This window comes from Myzus persicae, unplaced genomic scaffold, assembly GCF_001856785.1.
Source record: "Myzus persicae strain clone G006 unplaced genomic scaffold, MPER_G0061.0, whole genome shotgun sequence".
Classification (NCBI taxonomy): Eukaryota; Metazoa; Arthropoda; class Insecta; order Hemiptera; family Aphididae; genus Myzus; species Myzus persicae.
In genome coordinates this window covers 423,825-444,028 of record NW_019100947.1, presented here as the reverse complement: position 1 = coordinate 444,028, position 20,204 = coordinate 423,825, and the positions used below count along the sequence as shown (strand labels likewise).

The window sequence follows — 20,204 nt, the reverse complement described above, 5'->3', positions numbered from 1 at the left end:
GTTAAATTTTGAATTTTTGAGAAGAATCAAATGTAGGTACTTAGTTACTAACTATAATATTATATAATTATCTTGTCTTTAATTTTAAAAAAATTCTAAAACTCAAAATTTTACTATAATACATAACAAATAATATTTGCATAGAATCAATACTTGTTGTTATAATTTAAAAATTAAAGAGGTACTCAGAAAAAATACTAAAAAACAATTTTTAAATTAAAAAAATTATTGTGCTTATTATTATGCTTATTATTATTGTCATTATTATGTTTTACGATTTAAAAAAATTAATTTAAAGATAAAAACAAATTTCATCTTAAAACAATTAATTTCAAAGCTCTTTTCTACCTAGTTGTAATACTTTCACAAACTATGATGAAAATTAATAAAAAAATAAGTTATTAATTAAAGAACAATTTCTTAGTTTCAAGTTAACTTTTCAATTATGGAAGAGCTTGTTGAACTACTTTGTTTTAATTTTCAATATTGTTTTCTGATATAAAAGAAGCACATTGTAAAAAATTATTGTTTCATTGAATACTGCTTAGAATTTAAAAAACTATATTTTAAACTCAATTATAAGACAATTTGAATCAGAAAAAGTATTCTAAGGTAAAATTTTAAGTAATTTTAACTATCAGTATAAAGTGTAACATTGTGATATTAAGTTATTATTAGAAACCGATTAAGTACCAACTAAACATAAACAATTGCTTGATAAATAATAACTTAAAAACGTATCTATACATTGGAAAATATGATATCACTAAAATATAATATATATAATATAATATAATATAATATTGAATAATGAATAAACTCGTCACTAATGTGTGGTCCAGAAACGCATTATCATGTGAATAATATATAGTAATTATAATGAAGTCCCTCTCACGTGACTTATTATTTTTAATATTTAATATACAATCATAAATCTAGCATAGTCTAATTTTTAATTATAATTACAGTATATAAATTAATTTTCTTGAATTTTAAATTCATGGAAAAACAACTAATGTAGGAAATGTATGTTATTAGCCCAATATTCGGTAGGTAATAAACATTTATTAATCTAAGTTACGATAACACATCAACGTGTAAAATAAATTACCCTAACTAAGAGCTACGCACTTGCAGCATGTGATGTCATCGTTTTACAAATGTACAACATAGTACATTTGTGTTCATAAGTTACAATTGTGTGTAGTAACCTTCAAATTATCAAACCTAAAGGTAAGAACATTCCCAGTGTTTGTACGATATTTTAGAAGTTATGAGTACCTATATAACATATTACAAATTCAAAAATTCTCATCACTCGCAAAACATTCTAAAACCCCCCATGAGAAAGCAAAGATAATGTTATTAGCTTCACCTTTGATAATAGCTAAACTAATTAATTGAAGGTTACTGCACAAAATTGGAGCTGCTGAGTCCAAATTTAGTATGTTGCGCATTTGTGAGACGGAGACAACATTTGCGAGTGTGATACTCTTAAAAATATTTGTTTTTTATTCAAAAATATAATCACAATGAGTTGATAGTAAATGTATAAGTACCTAGGTATTTACTAATTGTGTGCCATTAATAATAACATTATATTAACTACATTTATTAACCTAGACGTCTGGCCTACTCATGAGCTATATCGTGTGCACTTGTCTCATTATGATACTAAGGTAGTGGAACAAATGATGGATACCGTCAGATGAACTAAGATGCGAGTGACATTGTCAACGCCCAAACATTACTCAAAGCTTTATATGAACAATATTTCTTTGAAGAAACTAAATCATTAATGGCGAATATAATAGATTATATCTCTAAACAACGTTTAAAATCTTAAGTTACACTGTTTATTGGCTCGAAAACATTAAGAAATAAAAATACCGGCAGCCTGCAAGCATACAACATGTAATACACAATAATACATTTTAAAAAAGAATATTCCTCACTGTTTTTTCAAACCACAACTATGCTAATACAAGAAAACAAACTTAAGAAATCGTATTTCCTCTTCCACTCTATATTCTTACTTTTATGAATGTCTAACAAATATTTAATTTATAGTGCTAATCGCAGTTTTATTATTTGTTTTAGTTCTGTTTTCTCCTTAACGCTCTTACTTACTTTAAAATGTTATTTAAAAAAATATATAAATGTTTATTTTAATGTTATTATTATTATGTATCCTGTATCTAGTATTAACTAGTATTGTGTATATTACTATTATGTTTATTTCTGCACTCACTGTTGCATTTACTATTCTTAACAACTCTGTGAGAAGACGGTTATGTCAGCAATTATAATATTACGTAATAATTTATAAGTATATTTGACGATATATTTAAATTGCTTGTATATTATAGTAATTGATTTTATGAAAAGTAAAACGCGGTAGATTGAATTATTTTTTAACGAAAACATTACACTTATAATGTTATTAATATTTAATTATTAATTATTATACCAATATAATAGTATACAGAAATTAATATGATTTAATATTGGTATTAAATTTGAGTCATTATCGCCCTACCGTAAAACAGTTCAACAGTGTGAATAAGTTTGTGGAATAGGTAATATAGCTTAAAACCAATCTAAATGTTTTGAACATTTAATTTCGTATACTAAAATTTCGTATACTAAAATTTCGCATATCTATAAATGGCTTAAAAAGTCAAAACATCTTGAAAATTGTACCATCTATAGACATTTTTGATACAAGCATTTGATAAAAAAATTGCAAATACAACAAAATAAGAAAATCGTTTTTTGAAAAATACAAAAATTTCCATTTTCCCTAATTTTATTTTTAGCCTTTCCCTAGAGAAGTACTGAGAATTGTTTACTTTTAGCCCACAAACGAGTCAACTATATTCATTTTAATATCAGAAAAGATACTAATGTTAAAAATTGAAGCATTTTTTTCCACTTTAAATAGTGTCATCTGACACACAAAAAACATACATCATTGTAAAATCAATATCTATAGTAAAATAAAAATCTTCTCAGAATCTAAAAATTGAAGTGGTATTTTTTTTAATTATGTATTATAGTAAAATATTTTATAAACCATAAAAATATTATATATGTATTACATAATTACTCATACACGATCAATTTAAAAAAACGATGGTTTATCTATACTTATACTGTATAAAAATTATAATGTTCATTTTAGTTAAGACAGAAAATCTATATTTTTTTTCTCAATTCATATAATATATGTACTATATAAGAATTTATCAAAATAATAAATTGCTTCATCATGAAATCAATGTTTTGATTAAATTGAATACAAAACATAGATTTTGGGCAGTCGTGCTGAGTAACGATAACGGTCGCTTAACCACTTTCTACACACCATTTGGTTAACATGCGACCTCGCATTAGTAATGTTTTAAATAACAAACCAGACATGAGACAAATAAACAAATGAAACTAATGCAGTGAACTATACTAATTCAAATTTAAATTATTTCATTATAATAACTCAGAATGGCAAATATTTTAAAAATATAAATAAATAACTGTTTAAACACTATTCACATTGAATTCAAATAATAATTTAGTAAACGAACAATTATAAGAATACATTACACTATTTACAAAAATGTTACAGTTTTACCGTTTATTAATTATAGTAGGATATAAAAACGTAGAGTATCATATAACCAGTTATAATATGATATAAGTATAATTTTAGTAATAAATATTAAGCATAGTAAAAACATTAGTATTGGGTGATAAAATTAATATGACATTAATACAAATTGCGTAAATGCAACGACTTTATTTTTTTGATATAAAATAAAGTTGATACTCGCACTGTGTGATGTCACTGCTATATTATTTTACAAAGCATTTTGGATATTTTATGTCCAACAATCAAAGTTTTTAGTACTCAAACAATTTTATCAACACAATATTATTCAAAACAAGGTATTCTTTTAATAAACATGAACTGTTTTAGAACTATAAATGAATTAAATACAAAACTGAAGAAAAAACCATAAGGCTATTGAAAAAAAGTCTTATATTTCAATATAATACTTCAACGTGAAGCAAACATAATACCCCCTTGGAGAAAACTAAACCATCAAATCAATACTAGTGTATATACGAACACTCCGAAAAGAAAACACCTAAACTATAGTTTATAAAAAAAATTATTTAATATACTAACTTATTCTTCTAATCCCAGTACCCATTTCATTGATGTGTGTCTATAACCAAGACTAGAGTAGTAGGACTTTCAGAAGTAGTACATTATGACACAATCCAACGATTTCAATCAAACATCTGTGGTAGCATTTATAAGGATGAATACTGTTAGTTATCCTTAAAGGAGTTCAAGCAACCTCTGTTTAAAATACGAAAAACAAAAATCGACATCTGTAGTTCTGACATGCAATTAGTGCCACATCCAATTTTAAAACAAATTTACAAATAGATAAGATCCTTCAAATTTAAAAATTAGGGACCTTATTTACTAATCTAATAAAGATAATACACGCTTTATGTTATGGACTCCGCATTGTAACATAAAGAGAAACGAGCCGTCAGATATATTATCAGCCTGAAATGCAATAAACAATACCAACAGTGAAACACTATCTTTTTCGCCACTACAGTTGACATACACAGAAATGTAGATAAGCACCACTGCATTAATTAATAGAACACCGAATATCACAATGTAACGGAAAACAAATTAAAGAAAATAAAACACTCCGTTGAATTCTAGCCAAAATAAAATAGTTTAAACCGTAAATAAGAAGTCTTATGTACTAAATAGACTCTAGACACTAGAATTGGCCACATGAGAATTTCACGTGGGCCCGATGGGATTGTCCAACATGGAACACAAAAATCACAGTTAAACACATTATCGTTCACAGCAGTACTCTGTCCAATTATTGCCGAAGCCAGAAATAAATCCTACATTTATTAAGCAACCTATATGAAGTAAATTAAACGTTAACAAATATCAATAGAATAATCTCCTAGGTACATTTGAAAACTTGAAATGAACAACTTGATAATACACATTAACAATATAATTTATTAGATATATTATATAATATTTTTTTTTTTTTATTCAAATCCTAATGTTTGCTAATAACTTTGTAATTGATACTTAAACAATAAAATAAAAAAGATTATGTAATAGTAATATTATTGAACAAAAATACCGTTAATACATCTTACATAATATGGGTACCTACCTTTAGGTATTCAGTCTTTTAGTGAGATATTTAATTTATTATTAAACGTGATGCTGAGACAATATTATTTAATAAGCAACAATAACACACCTTTAATAACTTTTTATACCATGTGACTACTATTAAAAACAAAATTTTAACTTCTAATTTTCATATCAGCGATTTTTTTCCAAAAAATAAATTAAATACAAAATATTTGAATCACAATGATAATTTTTTAACTAAAAATCAAAGTATTTTACTAAAGATCATATTTTAATTCTAAGCTACAATAATATACAATGATTTATTGTTAATACTCGTAACTAAACAGTAAACACGAACGTTCCTCTATAATAGTTGTATGTATAAATTATGATATTAAGTATGGATAATATTATCATACAACTTGACGTAAACCAAACAGCTATGATACATACAGCCATACTAGCCATGGGAACATAATATTATTATATGTATACAGTTCAACGACTGATATACATTTTACGACATAAAAGAAATGCACTCGAAAGCAGGTGAGTTATTCTATAGAATCAAAAGTTAAAAAGTTATAACATTAAGAACACGAAAGGAAACTTTTACGTTTTATAATTTTTTTTAAATTTGTATTAAAAATTAAAATTAAATAATTAAATACCTAAATGATAATAAAACAATAATACATGCAATATTTCGTGACTGGTATACATCGGTGAGGTTTGAAAATCGAGTAAAGCTCGAAATAATGTATATACATATATATGTATATCGAAATGTGATAAGCCCCGATACACATAATTTAACATCATTAAATACCAAAATCTGCAGTATTAATAATAGTATAGGTTACGAAGCAAAAATTACATTTGGAGAGTTTTCGCATAATACAGCAGTGCGAAAATAAAGATATTTAGACTAGTGACAATTTAAAAACCATTTATTATATACGAGCAGTAACGAATCGACAGAAATAGAGATAATGAGAATGATGCCTCGATTTAATGGTTAGAATAATCATGTAGTAAACACGCTTTTCTATAATATTGTCCATCTCTACAACTTCCAGTTCACGAAACGAACACATACAATATAAAGGGACACTTGAAATATTCACGTAAAATTTACATGCAATTTACAGTCTATTAAACTATTAAATCAGCTAACACGTAATCGCGAAGCTCATCCAACCATTATGGGACAAAGAAAAAAATAGACCACTGTTGATGCTAATGTGAAAAACTCGTGAATTATTTATATTTTCATAAATATTAAACTTGCGTGATTCCCCTCTATATCTAGTTTTTTTTTCTATCGTTTGCCGTTTCTTTGCCTTTTAAGCTATTCCTTATATGCGAATACATTTTTTTTATGCCATCATTATCCATTCCTAAACGATAACCAAGGCTTTGTGTGCTAATGAGATGTTATTATTTATTCTCGTTTGTCATGCGATCGCCAACTATTGTGAATTTATTTAATTACCTGCGGTTTAATATTTCAATTTTAAATAAACCAGGCCACACGCGTCCCCACGAGTGCACTTAAAGCAGTGTTGTCAAGACTGGGCGATGCGGCAAAATATTGCGTTTTTTTAATCTAAAAGACGACATCATGCAATAATGGCGCGTATAGCTGTATAGAAATCCATTCAAGTACTCGTAAAAATCGAAAGGCTTAACCGTAAATATAACGTCTTGGGACGTTAAAAAATAATAGATTTATTACGACCCGGGTGGATAGAAAAAATGGAAGAAAAATAACACTGGGTTGTAAAAAAGTTTTATTAGTATTCTGTCAGGCGGTTCATATGGTATTCAACTGTCGTTTAAACTTCGTAGATTTTACTCCGTTAGCTATAATCCCTGTTAAGCTATAATCTACTCTGATTAATCGACAACAGAATACATTTCCACATTCCACGTGCAAATGAAAGATATCAACTCAGAGCCCATGCGACTTTAAATTGTTAATTATTATTACCCTCGTAATGAGGTCATTTATGACAAAAGTTTCATATGAAAATGTTTGTTTATTGGGTTCTATCAATATGAATAGGTTTCTTCTCATCATGTATTTGTCTATTATATTTATAATAATATGTTATTTATTGTTATTATGTACATTATCCTATTTACTTAGGTATAGTGTTTTTCAATTAAATGTAAAAACAATGTAATGTTAAAATACTGTTGTATATACGAATAGATTGGGTCAATGGGTCATATTATTTTCCTTGATAGATCGGTAGCTTGCACACAATTATTTGTACAATTACTAATTTGTCATATACTATTGATAGCCACTATCTCTTATCTACTTATTGGGAAACAAAAATACGTTTATTTATAAAGATGTATTGAGTTTCTTAAAATAGGTAAATTTACAATGGTGTAGTCATAACTAATAATTATTTCAAAATATTTAATGTAATACACAATTATGATTTTTTTTTATGAACGTTACTTAGAATAATGTTAATTAACTAACCAAGAATTAAGTGCAAGATATTATAGTGTATGGAAATATGAATAATTATTATTGTCTTAAAAGTTATGAACCGTATAATTTCGTAATGTATTATTTTTTAATAGGTAATACAAAAGTAAATTTTGAGTGTGGTATTTGTGCACAAAAAAAATGTAGTTATGTAGTTATTTGACGGAATCAATTAAGTTTAAGAACATTCATCGACAGTACAAAAATAGAAAGCAGTATAAAAAATAAATGAAATTATTGCGAAAGCGATGAAAAAAAAAATGTGAAATAGCAATTAATACCGTAATAATAATTATGTTACTGAATAACTAATATACTAGAAAATAGTAAATACCCCTGCAATTAATTAAATAGAACACAAAATAACAAAATAACATGTCAAATGTAAAATGTTATGCATACACACTTAGTATAAAACAGTGTTATTGTACTCATATAGTATAAAATTATACTCGTAAATGTATTATGTAAATATGTAATATAAATACCAAGCTTAAAAAAAATTATTTTAAAAAAAAAGGTTGTGAACAACCATGTATGTAATAAATTACTAAATATGATTTAGTTTTTTATAACATATTATATTTATTTCGACTATTCGATTCCTTCAATAATATTAAAATATTGTTGATGGTGTATTTAAAATTTGATAGATCAATATCAATCAAATTGTCCATATATTATTATAATATGTGAACACTTTATAGACTGACATATAAAGTGTAATATTATGTAATAATCTACTTCGGTATTAAAATCAAATTGAAGGATAAAATAATTAATTATATTTCAGTTCGAGTAATTAAGTTTAGAATTAATTAAATAACAAATCTTGAATAGGCAATTATATTATACAGAAGATATTAAAATGAAAACGTTAGAGGCCGACATGTGTGTCTACGTATACCCCATACACGCATACACAAGTGTACTAATATTGCATAAGTAACACGCCGTTTTATAGAATACGGAAAATAATGAGGCGACAGTAACATATTATTATTACTGCAAAGTGCATATTTTACATACTATACCAATTAAACGTGGTTCAAAAAATAAAATTGTATAAGATATAATGGTTTGATTAAATCACATGAAAATTAATTATGAGTAAATATTTTACGACTAAATATTTTAGTATCCAAATGTAAATTATGACGGCAAAATAATTACGATTTCGTAGAACCACCGATCTAGAATATTGTTAATAATATAATAATATTTATAATAACGAAAATATTGCTTTATGAATAATGTATAGCTCAACTATCGATACACATATTAGTTTTCAGTTTTTGCTGTTGTAAGGTTCGGCCCACGAAGGGGACTGTAATCAGATTTCAGACCCCAAAGTTTCATAATATTACTATGTCTTGAAAGCATACAAGTCTTCGATTTATATACGTTAAAAGAATCCTGAATTACCTACGATTCTCATTATTTCCATACCTGATACATTTACAAAATCTACTCGAGTCACAGTATTGATGAAATTGCGATGTAAAAATGAATTGAGTAATAATTTTTACCAATAAAATATTTATCTGAAAATCCGGCTGAAAGCAGAAAAGTCATTAGGCAATGACTCGTCCCGTTTTAACACTCAACAGTAACTTTTATTTTTCGATCCTTACAAGTGTTTATTTTTGAATTTAATTCAAACGAGTATTAAGTTGATAACGAAATATTATCTGATGTGATTTAGGTAAGAACATTTCGTTAGATTTTGTCCAACTTCTGTTAATACAGGAGATATTTTGAAACAGTTGAACATAATTTCCCGATTCGAGAACATTTGATTTTAGATTGCGATAGAGACTTTGGCGTGATTAAACGTAGTTATTGAGAAAAATTGACAGAAACTATACAATACGGAAATATAATACAGTTGAGAATAAAAACAAGTTAAACTTCGAAGTCCGACTCATAACACACTCAAAAATCCTTGATTTTAAAAAATTCATGGTGGATTAAATATTGTAAGAATGCACGCGAATGAGTTAAAAGTTCAAACAGATCAGATTCACGTGAGAAAAAAGTTACTTTCGATGTATAATTATTTCACTAATACTTTTATACGGGTGGTAATATCTGACGGAAATATCAATAGTTTCAATAAAACAAAATTTCTGGTTGACAATTGACACTACCCAAAATAATCCACAAAGAACTATACCAACAGAAAAATATAAGAATAAATGTTACCAATTAATTTAAAAAAAAAATTATGTTTAAATATATAAAAAAGAAGCACCATACTTATAGCTCCGACTAAAATCGATAAATCCTTTTAGAATACAATTTTGAAACTATTGAAAAATAAAATAAAATATGAATATAAACTTGTATAGAAATTGTTAATTGTTTCATTTAATATTGAATACATTGTGTATCTACTCATATAGTAATATAGAAACCTGTAGTTTTAAATAAAACTGTTTTTGCTTTTTACTAAATAAATAATTTGTTTGCTATATTTGCATTGAATTGAAAAACATTAAAAGTCAGAAAACTTTCAAAGTGTATATTATTATTTTTGCATAGAAATAATATTATATAATTAGCATATGATAAATCCCAAAAGTAAATGTTAATTTTTCAATTCAATTGTTCCCTAGATTATTGATATTATACAGATTTTATTAGGTAATTATCCAAAAGTTTATGATAATTGTTTTGTGTCATTTCTGCAATCATCGATTTAGCGCTGAAAGTAGTTAAGTACCAACAGAAAATAGATACTGTTGCCAATTATATTTGAACTGTCTACCATCAAAACAAAAAGAACCATACACTGCACATTAGTAAACACATAACTAGGGTACTTACAATATTTTTTTAAATCTTAAACTATTTCGTGGTTATTTATATAAAATTTAGTGTTTTATTCAGTCTTAATGTGTGATGTGTATTGTATTTTGTGTTATGGTTCAATCATTATACAATCTTATTGTTGTGCATAGTAAAAACAAATGTGTTATAATTACAAATACTTACTATTCAGCATCTCTAATTTTCTTCTATCCGATGACTTAATATCAGTGCTTGTAATTCAAAAACAAATTGACAACCGTGATTGGAAAGACAATAAATACCATTTGTAGTTTAGCACCAATACAACAAATTGAATAAAATAAATCAGAATAAATGAATAAGAAAAATCTAAACGATGAATATTCGTCAAATATTAAAACAAAATAAAAACGTGTATAAAAGCGACGTCACACTGCACGTACACCATGATTTCCGGAAAAAAAATTCAGGGCTGTGATTTGCTCAATCTTGTGGTTACTTAGCAATTAACCACAATGGTCATAACTCATAAGTAAAGATAATGTTGTATTGAAAATACCAGAAAGAAGAATCTAATCCCACTCAAGTCAAATGTTTACAATTGTGTGGTTATTGCTGGTTATGAAAATAATTATCAAATAAAACTTTGAACTGATAGTTTTATTGTGATAACAAGAAACCAGTTATCACTAACCATTAGGTTCACAACTTCGCCATACAAAAGAAAAAATATATAATTTTGAGAAATCATCACGGTTGATTGTTTTCCAGAAATCACAGTTCACGGAATAGAGTGTGAAGTAATTTAATGGACTATGAGTTATTTTCTGTAATTTTAATCAACCATTAAACATAAGTACTACAGGTCCCATAGGTATACTTCAATTTCAGAACAAATACGATGGTTAAGCGCATACCCATATTAAGGAATTTTAAAAGTATATTTTCAAAAAATGGATATAATTTCAAACAATATGTGAACAAAAAATAATAAAGTAACACCCGAAAAAAATAAAAACTAAATTAAATTTTTGAAAACATCCCTGAACACAATATGTGTGAGCTTAACCATCATTGGATGGCTTTCTTTCATGTGAAATTATATTTGACATTTACGTCAAACATCATGCACGGGAAAATCACGTAGAAAACGATTGGTGAATACGCTGTAGCCCATTCCCCCCCCTACCTTGTAATATATTTACATGACAGCTCTCCTATGCAGATCATTTGTTACGTCAAACCCAACCAATTTCAAAAGCTCGACCTATGTAACAAGTTCTTTCATAATAAAAATTTAGCCGTTTCAAAAGTTTTCCAACAATAATTATAAAAGTAAAAATTAACAATGATGTTTTAATGTGTATTTGTTAACGTTATTAATTAAATGAATGAACATTATGTTCAACTTGCCAAAACTTGAGAAATGGTTAGGTATTTTCCAAAAGTAAAATATGATATTCCGAAATTGCACGCTTAAAACAAACTTAGTGCTTCTGTTTTGACATTTATAAGACATCTCGATATTTATGAATATTAGGCATTTAGGCAATGAGCCAAGAAAATGTTCAATGTAGCTTACAAAGTAGATTTTATGCGTTTAATTATGATAGTAATCTACTTTATAAATTTTATCAAATTAATCTAACGCATTAACATTTTGATAAGACGTTAAAAGTAAAATTACTATGTATTTATGTTAATATTTAATCTTAATTGAAAATCTATTTTTTATTTAACTAGTGACTAATTAGTTTATTAATTACTAACAATTACCACACAAACCTACATTTGAAATATATCAAAAACAATCTAAAATAAAATATTAAAGTGTATTTACCAAAAATAATTCAATATCAGATTTCAATAGTAGCTGCAAAAAAATTATTATTTCGCTATGTATTATTGTAGTACACAGTTAGAATATTACATAATCTATAAAATTAGTTAATATGTTACTTTAATAACTATATTAATATCATAATTCACAACCATGCTTAAGACGTACTCATAAACCACACAACGTGATTTAAAAATATGATATACATTATACTCGTAATTTGTAGCTTAAAGGGAAATATTTAATGACTTGTAAATAATTTGGATAGTAGAACCCATTATGTTTATCCGTGAATAAAGATTTCTGAATATTCTTATATAGGAAGCGATTATTTATCAACATTATGATGCTTTAAGCAATTGGTTTTGGGAATCAATTAATCGTGCCATTATTCATTAGCATTATAATTGTCAGTGAAACAAATTAAATTAATGAGATTAAAGTAATGTCTTAACACTTAATAAATTAATAACTAAAGAACATAAAGAAATTGATAAAATTACATTATTTCAAATTTAAATTTAAATATAAGTGCTTTTAATTACTGAATTATTGATTAAATTATTACAATTTAACCAAAATAATATTTTTAATTATAAAACAGTAGGTATTTTTTTTTAATTCACTAACTAATAATTTCAACAAATATTTTTAGGTAAATTTTTAAGTATCTAATAAAAAGTGTTAAGATATAGAAAAATGTAACAAAATGTAAAAGTAAAGAACAGACTGATTTAGATTACCTGCGTTTTCTATTGTGAATATAAAATTAAAAAATAGAGACCAATAATATGATATAAAGAGTATTTTTTGACTTATCTGCACAAAGTCCAAAAATTATAATAGGCTCTTACAATAGAACGCAATTTAACGATGGTATTAAAAAATGTAAAAATGCAAATTTTATTCTTATTAATACAATTTGTAATTTGATTACTGTGATTACCGTCACTATATATTTTTCTAACTATAGATATGTTTACAGATTAAGAATCTTTCCTCGAATTTTTTCTCTATTAACACCACAAGCATGGATATGATAATGTAAACAATCATGTAAATGAATTGAGCTCTGCTCAGGATCGTCTTTTATATGCGATAAAAGTCTCGTCCAAAATTTAATATGATAGTAAACCCAACCCTTAGTAAGCCCTTTCCAAAACAGTGAACTAAGAAACATGCGAAGAATGTCTATTTCTTTTATTAAATATATATTCTTTGTTGAATATCGAACGTAATATTTAATACAATTTAAGTTTCGATATTATTAACCGAAATTTTAGCTACAATTCTCTCTGATATCGCATGAAAGTAGTTCAATGTATTTTAATATTGTGTTTAAAACTTTGTGTAAGTCCATTTGTAAAAGTTTAATTCCTTGCTATCGTACTTACTTCAAAATGAAACTACTTAAACGTAATATTTTTTTTCAGATTGGTTCAAGTTATAGAATAATTATTATATCTTTTAAATATATCCTAAATATCATAATTTTAAAACTTTTTAAATCCCAACTTTTGTAAAGTATCAATTATATTAAACATAATCAGTTATATTGACTAGAAAACAACAAAACAAAAAAATAAAAACAGGTAACTTAATATACATAGACCAACAGGGCTGTATTTAGGGGGGGGGCAATTGGGACATTTGCCCTGAGCGTCCAAATATTGATCTATTTAGGGGGCGGCCGGGCACCGCTATAGCCCGGTGTAATATTGTATCAATAAATATTTTTTTTGGAAAGAATTTGTACTATGATACGGCCATAATTTGATAGTGTCATTTGTCAATCAACGATAACTGATAAGTGCTAGCATAGAAATATGGAATATAATTCATATTATTTTAACATAACCACTGTCGTAGATAGACAACCATGACATAACCATAAAGAATTATAACCAAAAATGTGTTAAGATAAATCAAAACAGTGAATCTATGTTTTGGCGGGGAAAGGGGAGGGGTGTAAAAATATGGTCGTCGGGCGCAAAAATTGTAAATATAGCCCTGTAGACCAACCAATTAAAAAAAGGGATCAGCACTATGAAATACAAATAACTGTCATTTTAAATTACCGCAAAAGAATTTCATTTTGCTTCTTAAAGTTTACGAATAAAAAAAAATCGTTCGCTTTAAGAATTTGATGTGAACCATAAGTCTCTTATGAACAATTGAAATAATTTAAACAAACTTCTACTCGGTACACAGTACAAAGTTCGTATAAATCTTATACAGTGTGTTTACAAAGCCGCTTAATGACACACGGACTACCAATCGTGCGGAATATTATACGAGAAAAAGAGGAGATGAATCTTGTTTAAAAAATAACTGTCTTCAATCAACTTAATAAGCATATCTATTTTCGAACACGGACACGCAAATTCAGTTTGTTAATTTTAAAAATATTAAGAGTTTATTTTCAAAATTCAAGACTTGTAATATCAACTTAATATATATATATATACTTAATATACACCTGAATAACTAAATCGAATGTTAGCTGTAACACTTGCGAGATGATGGACAAAAAACTGTTTTCGGAGGCAAATTGTGTTTCTTCGTGCACATATTTGGAGCGTTAATACAACTAAACGATGATTACTGTAAGATCACTCCAGAGTATAAAATATGCTCGACGGAGCGTGTGACGACTGACGAGTCAGGTACTCAGGTGTATAATATTCTACGTCATAATAGTGGTCGTGTACGATACACGATGTAAATGGTTGAGTGGAGGGGGTTTATAGTACAAATAGCACTTAAGTCGAGGTACATTTGTGAAGTAAAATTTTAAATACCCTTATCCTTGTGGTTGTATATAAGAGCGCCTCCTCCGGGGGGAATTATCGAACATAAAGGTAACACTATATTATTCACGGCCCCGCGTGGGCTCTTTTTGATATTTTAATGTTAATCAATTTATGAGCATTTTAAAACGTACAAATGTATAAAACATCATTAAGGTGCCATTGTCGATTATAATGTACGACGTATAGGTATACCATTGTTATACCACGTATTAATAGACTAATAGCACTCAGCCTCGTGGGTCTGGGAATGATGTCGTGGGAATTCTAATGTCTAACCGTCCTGCAGCACCCTTCCACCAAAATCCAGACAAACCAAAAATCGACATGTATAATTATTATTGCTATTATTATTATTATCGTATGTGTTTAACTACAACCCTGTGGCGTATCCAGTTTTGGGAGGGGGGAAAGGGGTCATGTCACCCCATCGGCTGTGTTTTTTTTTTTTTGATTAATATAACGTCAGTACACCTATGATAATATTATGATATGCAATTAATATGGCACGCTGTGTCGAACACATGGAATCACAATCGTCACATGTATATTATATTTGTGTCCGGACTGTGCGTGGATGGACTATATTATGGAGTAGTATAAATTAGGTAATTTGTATAAGTTTCTTTTTGGAAATCCTGGCTATACGCCACTGCCATTGTAACCGTAACCTATAGCCATAATATATAGCTGTCATAATATCACATTACTTATTTACTCATATCACTATTATTATTATTGGGTTACAGCGGCGGCGGCGGTTATTTCGACATAGAGCGGATGAAGTTACCCCCATGATGCCCGTTATGCTGATCCAGCACCACTTATTGGCCGCTGACGTATTCGAGTGCTTTACCGTTCGGATGACGGTATCCCATTCACCGGCACACCGGGCAATGCGCTACTACCGTATCTGGATATACACGTGCAACACCGTGCTCATGGTGTGCGTCGTGTGCTTCGTGGTGATCGCCTACCAGCTGGTGGTGGCCGACCAGCGGCGGCACCTGGTGCCCGGCCTGGACCTGTGCCATCCCAGCCTGCTGTACGTGTACGCCGCGCTGTTCGTCCAGTGCACCGTGCTGCAGATCGTCGGCTTCCTGGGCGCCCGGTCCCTCAGCGAGCGGCTGCTCAACGTCTACTGGCTGCTGCTGCTCGGCCTCCTGGTCGGCGACGCCGTGCTGGGCGTCTACTGGGTGTACAGGTACGACAAGATGGTGGCCCGACTGAAACCGGCGCTCCGGGACCGGCTGGCCGTAGACTACGGCCGCGACCGGCGGTTCACGGCCGTCTGGGACGACCTGCAGCGCGACCACGAGTGTTGCGGCGTCAACGGGCCGCCGGACTTTTTCAACGTCACCGTGCAAGTGGGCGGTGAGTGTTTCATGTTATTCTTCGTCGTCCGTTTCGCCTCGCGCCCGAATCAATCACGTCCACCGAGTTAGGTACCTAGGTATAGCCGGATAGGTACGTATACGCGCGGTGGAGGCATAGGGGTCACCGTCAACTGCGGCCGGCATGGGCGTAACTATAGGATTTAATATATTAGTTACGGGGGCTAGGCCCTAGAAAACCAACGTTCAAAATAAACCTAAGGCGCAGAACGTCAATAGAGTTTATAATTAGTCACATGGAGTCCTGTAAAATCATAGTTGAAAATAAACCATACAGTAAAAGCCTCCCTCCCTCCCTCCTCCCTCGTCATTAAAATAATAGTAGGTATAATATAGGTATATTTTTTACAGTCGTATGCGACCATGTTTAGATGCAAATGTTTCTAAAATAGCATTATCGATAATCCTATTAGATAAGTGGGCACCAAATTATCCGTCTACATTTATTATAGTCAGTTCACTGAATCTGTTTCGGATCATAGTCAACCTGAAGTATGTCTTGCTATTCCTCACACATAAACTCGAACACGATACATCCACAATATTAATATATGGGCTCAAAAATAAAAATGTACAGAGGGCTAAGCGCCCTTCGACTCCCCTTCCCAAAGTTACACCGTTGGTCAATGGTGTCAGCATAAGTTGTGAAGGGGTCCGTCAGCCCCCAAGAATCTCCAGGTCGACTACTGCAACTGCAAATAATGGATGTGGTATGATACCTCTACTGATGTTATGACCATGCGTCACACGAAATTAAATCCAAGGCCGTATTCACTATTTAATGCTTTTGTGCTTTTTGGGGGAATCACAATTTGCGACTCGCCCATCTCCCACAGTAAAAACAAATCAACACATATTATACAAACAACATGATTACAAGAGTATACATTTAAAACACTGTCAGTTGTATATCTTTATTCAAATACTTTCAAATAAAAAAAAATACACACACACACAACTAAATAAAAGTTGAACTGATAATTGTATGGAATACATTTTCCTAACAATATATTTTGAAATCTTATATTATTTTTCAACTTCGTTAAAATAATATTGATATTCCAGTCTATATATTTCGCATCTTCTCAATTTCTGGTAAAAATTATTTTTCGATTTAAGATATTTAAAAAATTGAACTTTTCGGTATTAAATCATAAGTAGGTTCACTGATTTTCATGCTTTTAATTCAAACAATAATGAACAATTATTACTTACCTATATAACCTATATATGGCTAGTGGCTACCTCTACAATAATATATTTTATAACACATTAATAAAAAATTCACAAAGGGTGACGCTAATACAATTTGAAAAAGCAATAAAATTTTTTTTTTTTAATGTTAATCTCTTAATAAATCCTAATAATCAGTAATCATCACAAATAAATTTTAAATTTCGTTTTAGTCTTATCTGTTTTCACTTTAACTTCTGTATCTTTTAACGTTTACCAGTATTACACGATTATGATTTATTACTATCATACCAGTTAGGTGGAAGAGAATATTCTGTAGCTAAGAGTTTTAGAATATTAAGTCGGTATATGAAAAAATTAATTTTGTAGATACCTACAATAAGATAAAATATTTAAAATTTGTGAACATTTTCTGTTCATTTTAGGTGTTTTTATCTCATGTTTTTTTTAATTATATATAATTATGAAATATTATATTAAAAATCTGGGACCATTAAGATTCGTATTCTTTTAAAAAAAGCATCTAGTAGCAACTCGGAGCCCCACCCCTAAATTCGGCAATCCACGCATATGGATATATACGGCCGCACTGTACATGTAATATTTTTTATCGATATTGTAGATTTTTACAGTAGTAATCAGTAGGTAGTTGGTTTATTTTTTATACGTCACCGAACTTTTTTCGTGTCATGATTTAATTTGGTTCTGTGGGAGGCGCAAAATGTGCGTCGAATATATCTATGTAAATGCACAAAAAAAATCGACGTTGTCATCGTCCGTTAGTATCCCCCCCCCCCACCACCACCACTATTAAAGGCCATGTCTCATTGGGTCACACCAAGTTGGCAAATTATTATTATTATTATTAATGTGTGTGTGAGTGTATAAGTAGGTATACTTATTTTTCACATTTGACAATATATTATTACGTCGATGTATTATTAACACCGTATAAAATATTCTAGACACCAAAATTTCGAATACAATTTCAACCCAAATACTTCATAAAATATTTTTGTTAGCGTATATTATATATAATGACAAACGCATTTTCAACGCGATCAATTTTGCTTGTACTAATGTGTGTCACTATGAACGCTTATATGGACTGATGCCATCTATCCGCACGACCGAGCCCTCCAGCAGGAATATCAGTTATTTTTACCAAAACACACTCAAACCCTCACATACCGATATCGATATTCAATGATAAATGATACTCATTTAAACATTTAAGGTCAAATCTCAAATACTGAAATACGTTCTTAGCAACTGCGCCTCTACTTTACACGATATTGTACGTAGCCCGACATAGGTTCCTACCTACTATAGCTACATTGTATTATTATGATTTATTCATATTATATATTAATATATTATTGAGTACATATTTTAATATTTTAAATTCATTATTCGAAGCATAATTTCACTTTTATGATTATTACTAAGTATTAAAGATGATAGTTGATGTTATAGAAATAAAAAATAATTGTTTAATCGGTGACTCTTTATTCGTTAACCTTCACAGAACAAAATTAACAATTGCGATCCCTACAAATCTTAATTCCAATATCATTTTTATAAATTACATGCCATAGGTAATTAAACAGTTAAGTTAATTCAATAATTTACATTAAAAATCGTATATTATATACAGTTAAGTGTAAACTATAACTACATGTGTATGCTATATAAAATATAAGAATTATTGTTTATTCTGCTACCTTTTAAATAATAAAAACAAAATGACGAAAAAATGTATGACACATTTTCAAAAACCTAAATTCTGTAAGAGATTTATGATTCTAGACCTCCTTAGAAATTCTAGTTAAGCTACGTTATTAATTACAATGTCTCTTACGTTATAAATGGATACCGGAATATACAAGCTTAATTATTCAGCAGTTATTGCATACAGCCATGTAATAGACCTATATCTTCGAACTTTCTTGACGGTTGTAAGTCATACTCGTTGGACCACAATTTAGAGAATAACATAATTGTAGTTCAATATACTTTCAACGATAATACATTTTTTTTCTTATAAATAACATTTTTAAAAGCATATTCGTAGAATGGAGGAGAGGGATGATACTGGGAATATGATAATAATAAATGTAGTCGTATACTTACATGAAAATTATTTTATTTTAGGTATAATATTAATTTAAAAGGTGGATATTTTATGAAATTATCATATGAATTTTCATTCAACTTTTCTTTTGAAAACTATAACACGAATTGAAAACTTCATTAGTTAATACTTAATACTATGTCTAATTCAATGTTGAAAAAAATATTAAAAGAAAAAAGTGAGAGGTACATTAGCATACCAGGGAAAGTAATACTTACGCCTCATGCAACGGCTCAAAATCGGAAAAAAAGTAACATATTATTATTCTAAAAACTATACTTAAGGAGAATCCTCTTCAAAGTACAATTTGTTATTCCAAACAACATTCAAGAA

The 20,204-nt window shown here is 28.9% G+C and overlaps 2 protein-coding genes across 3 annotated transcripts in view; one reads left to right on the top strand and one right to left on the bottom strand.

The window, feature by feature from the left end:
• Window positions 1-20,204, bottom strand: part of LOC111027001 (pseudouridine-metabolizing bifunctional protein C1861.05) — a 144,858-nt gene that overhangs the window by 115,434 nt on the left and 9,220 nt on the right. The gene's annotated exons all lie outside the window — the stretch shown is intronic.
• LOC111027002 (tetraspanin-17-like) overlaps window positions 1-20,204 on the top strand; it is a 69,943-nt gene that overhangs the window by 44,428 nt on the left and 5,311 nt on the right. The window contains exon 2 of the mRNA XM_022305203.1: window positions 15,899-16,523. Within this exon, the coding sequence (XP_022160895.1) occupies window positions 15,944-16,523 (580 nt within the window). The 5' untranslated portion in view covers window positions 15,899-15,943. The remainder of the gene's footprint in view (window positions 1-15,898; window positions 16,524-20,204) is intronic.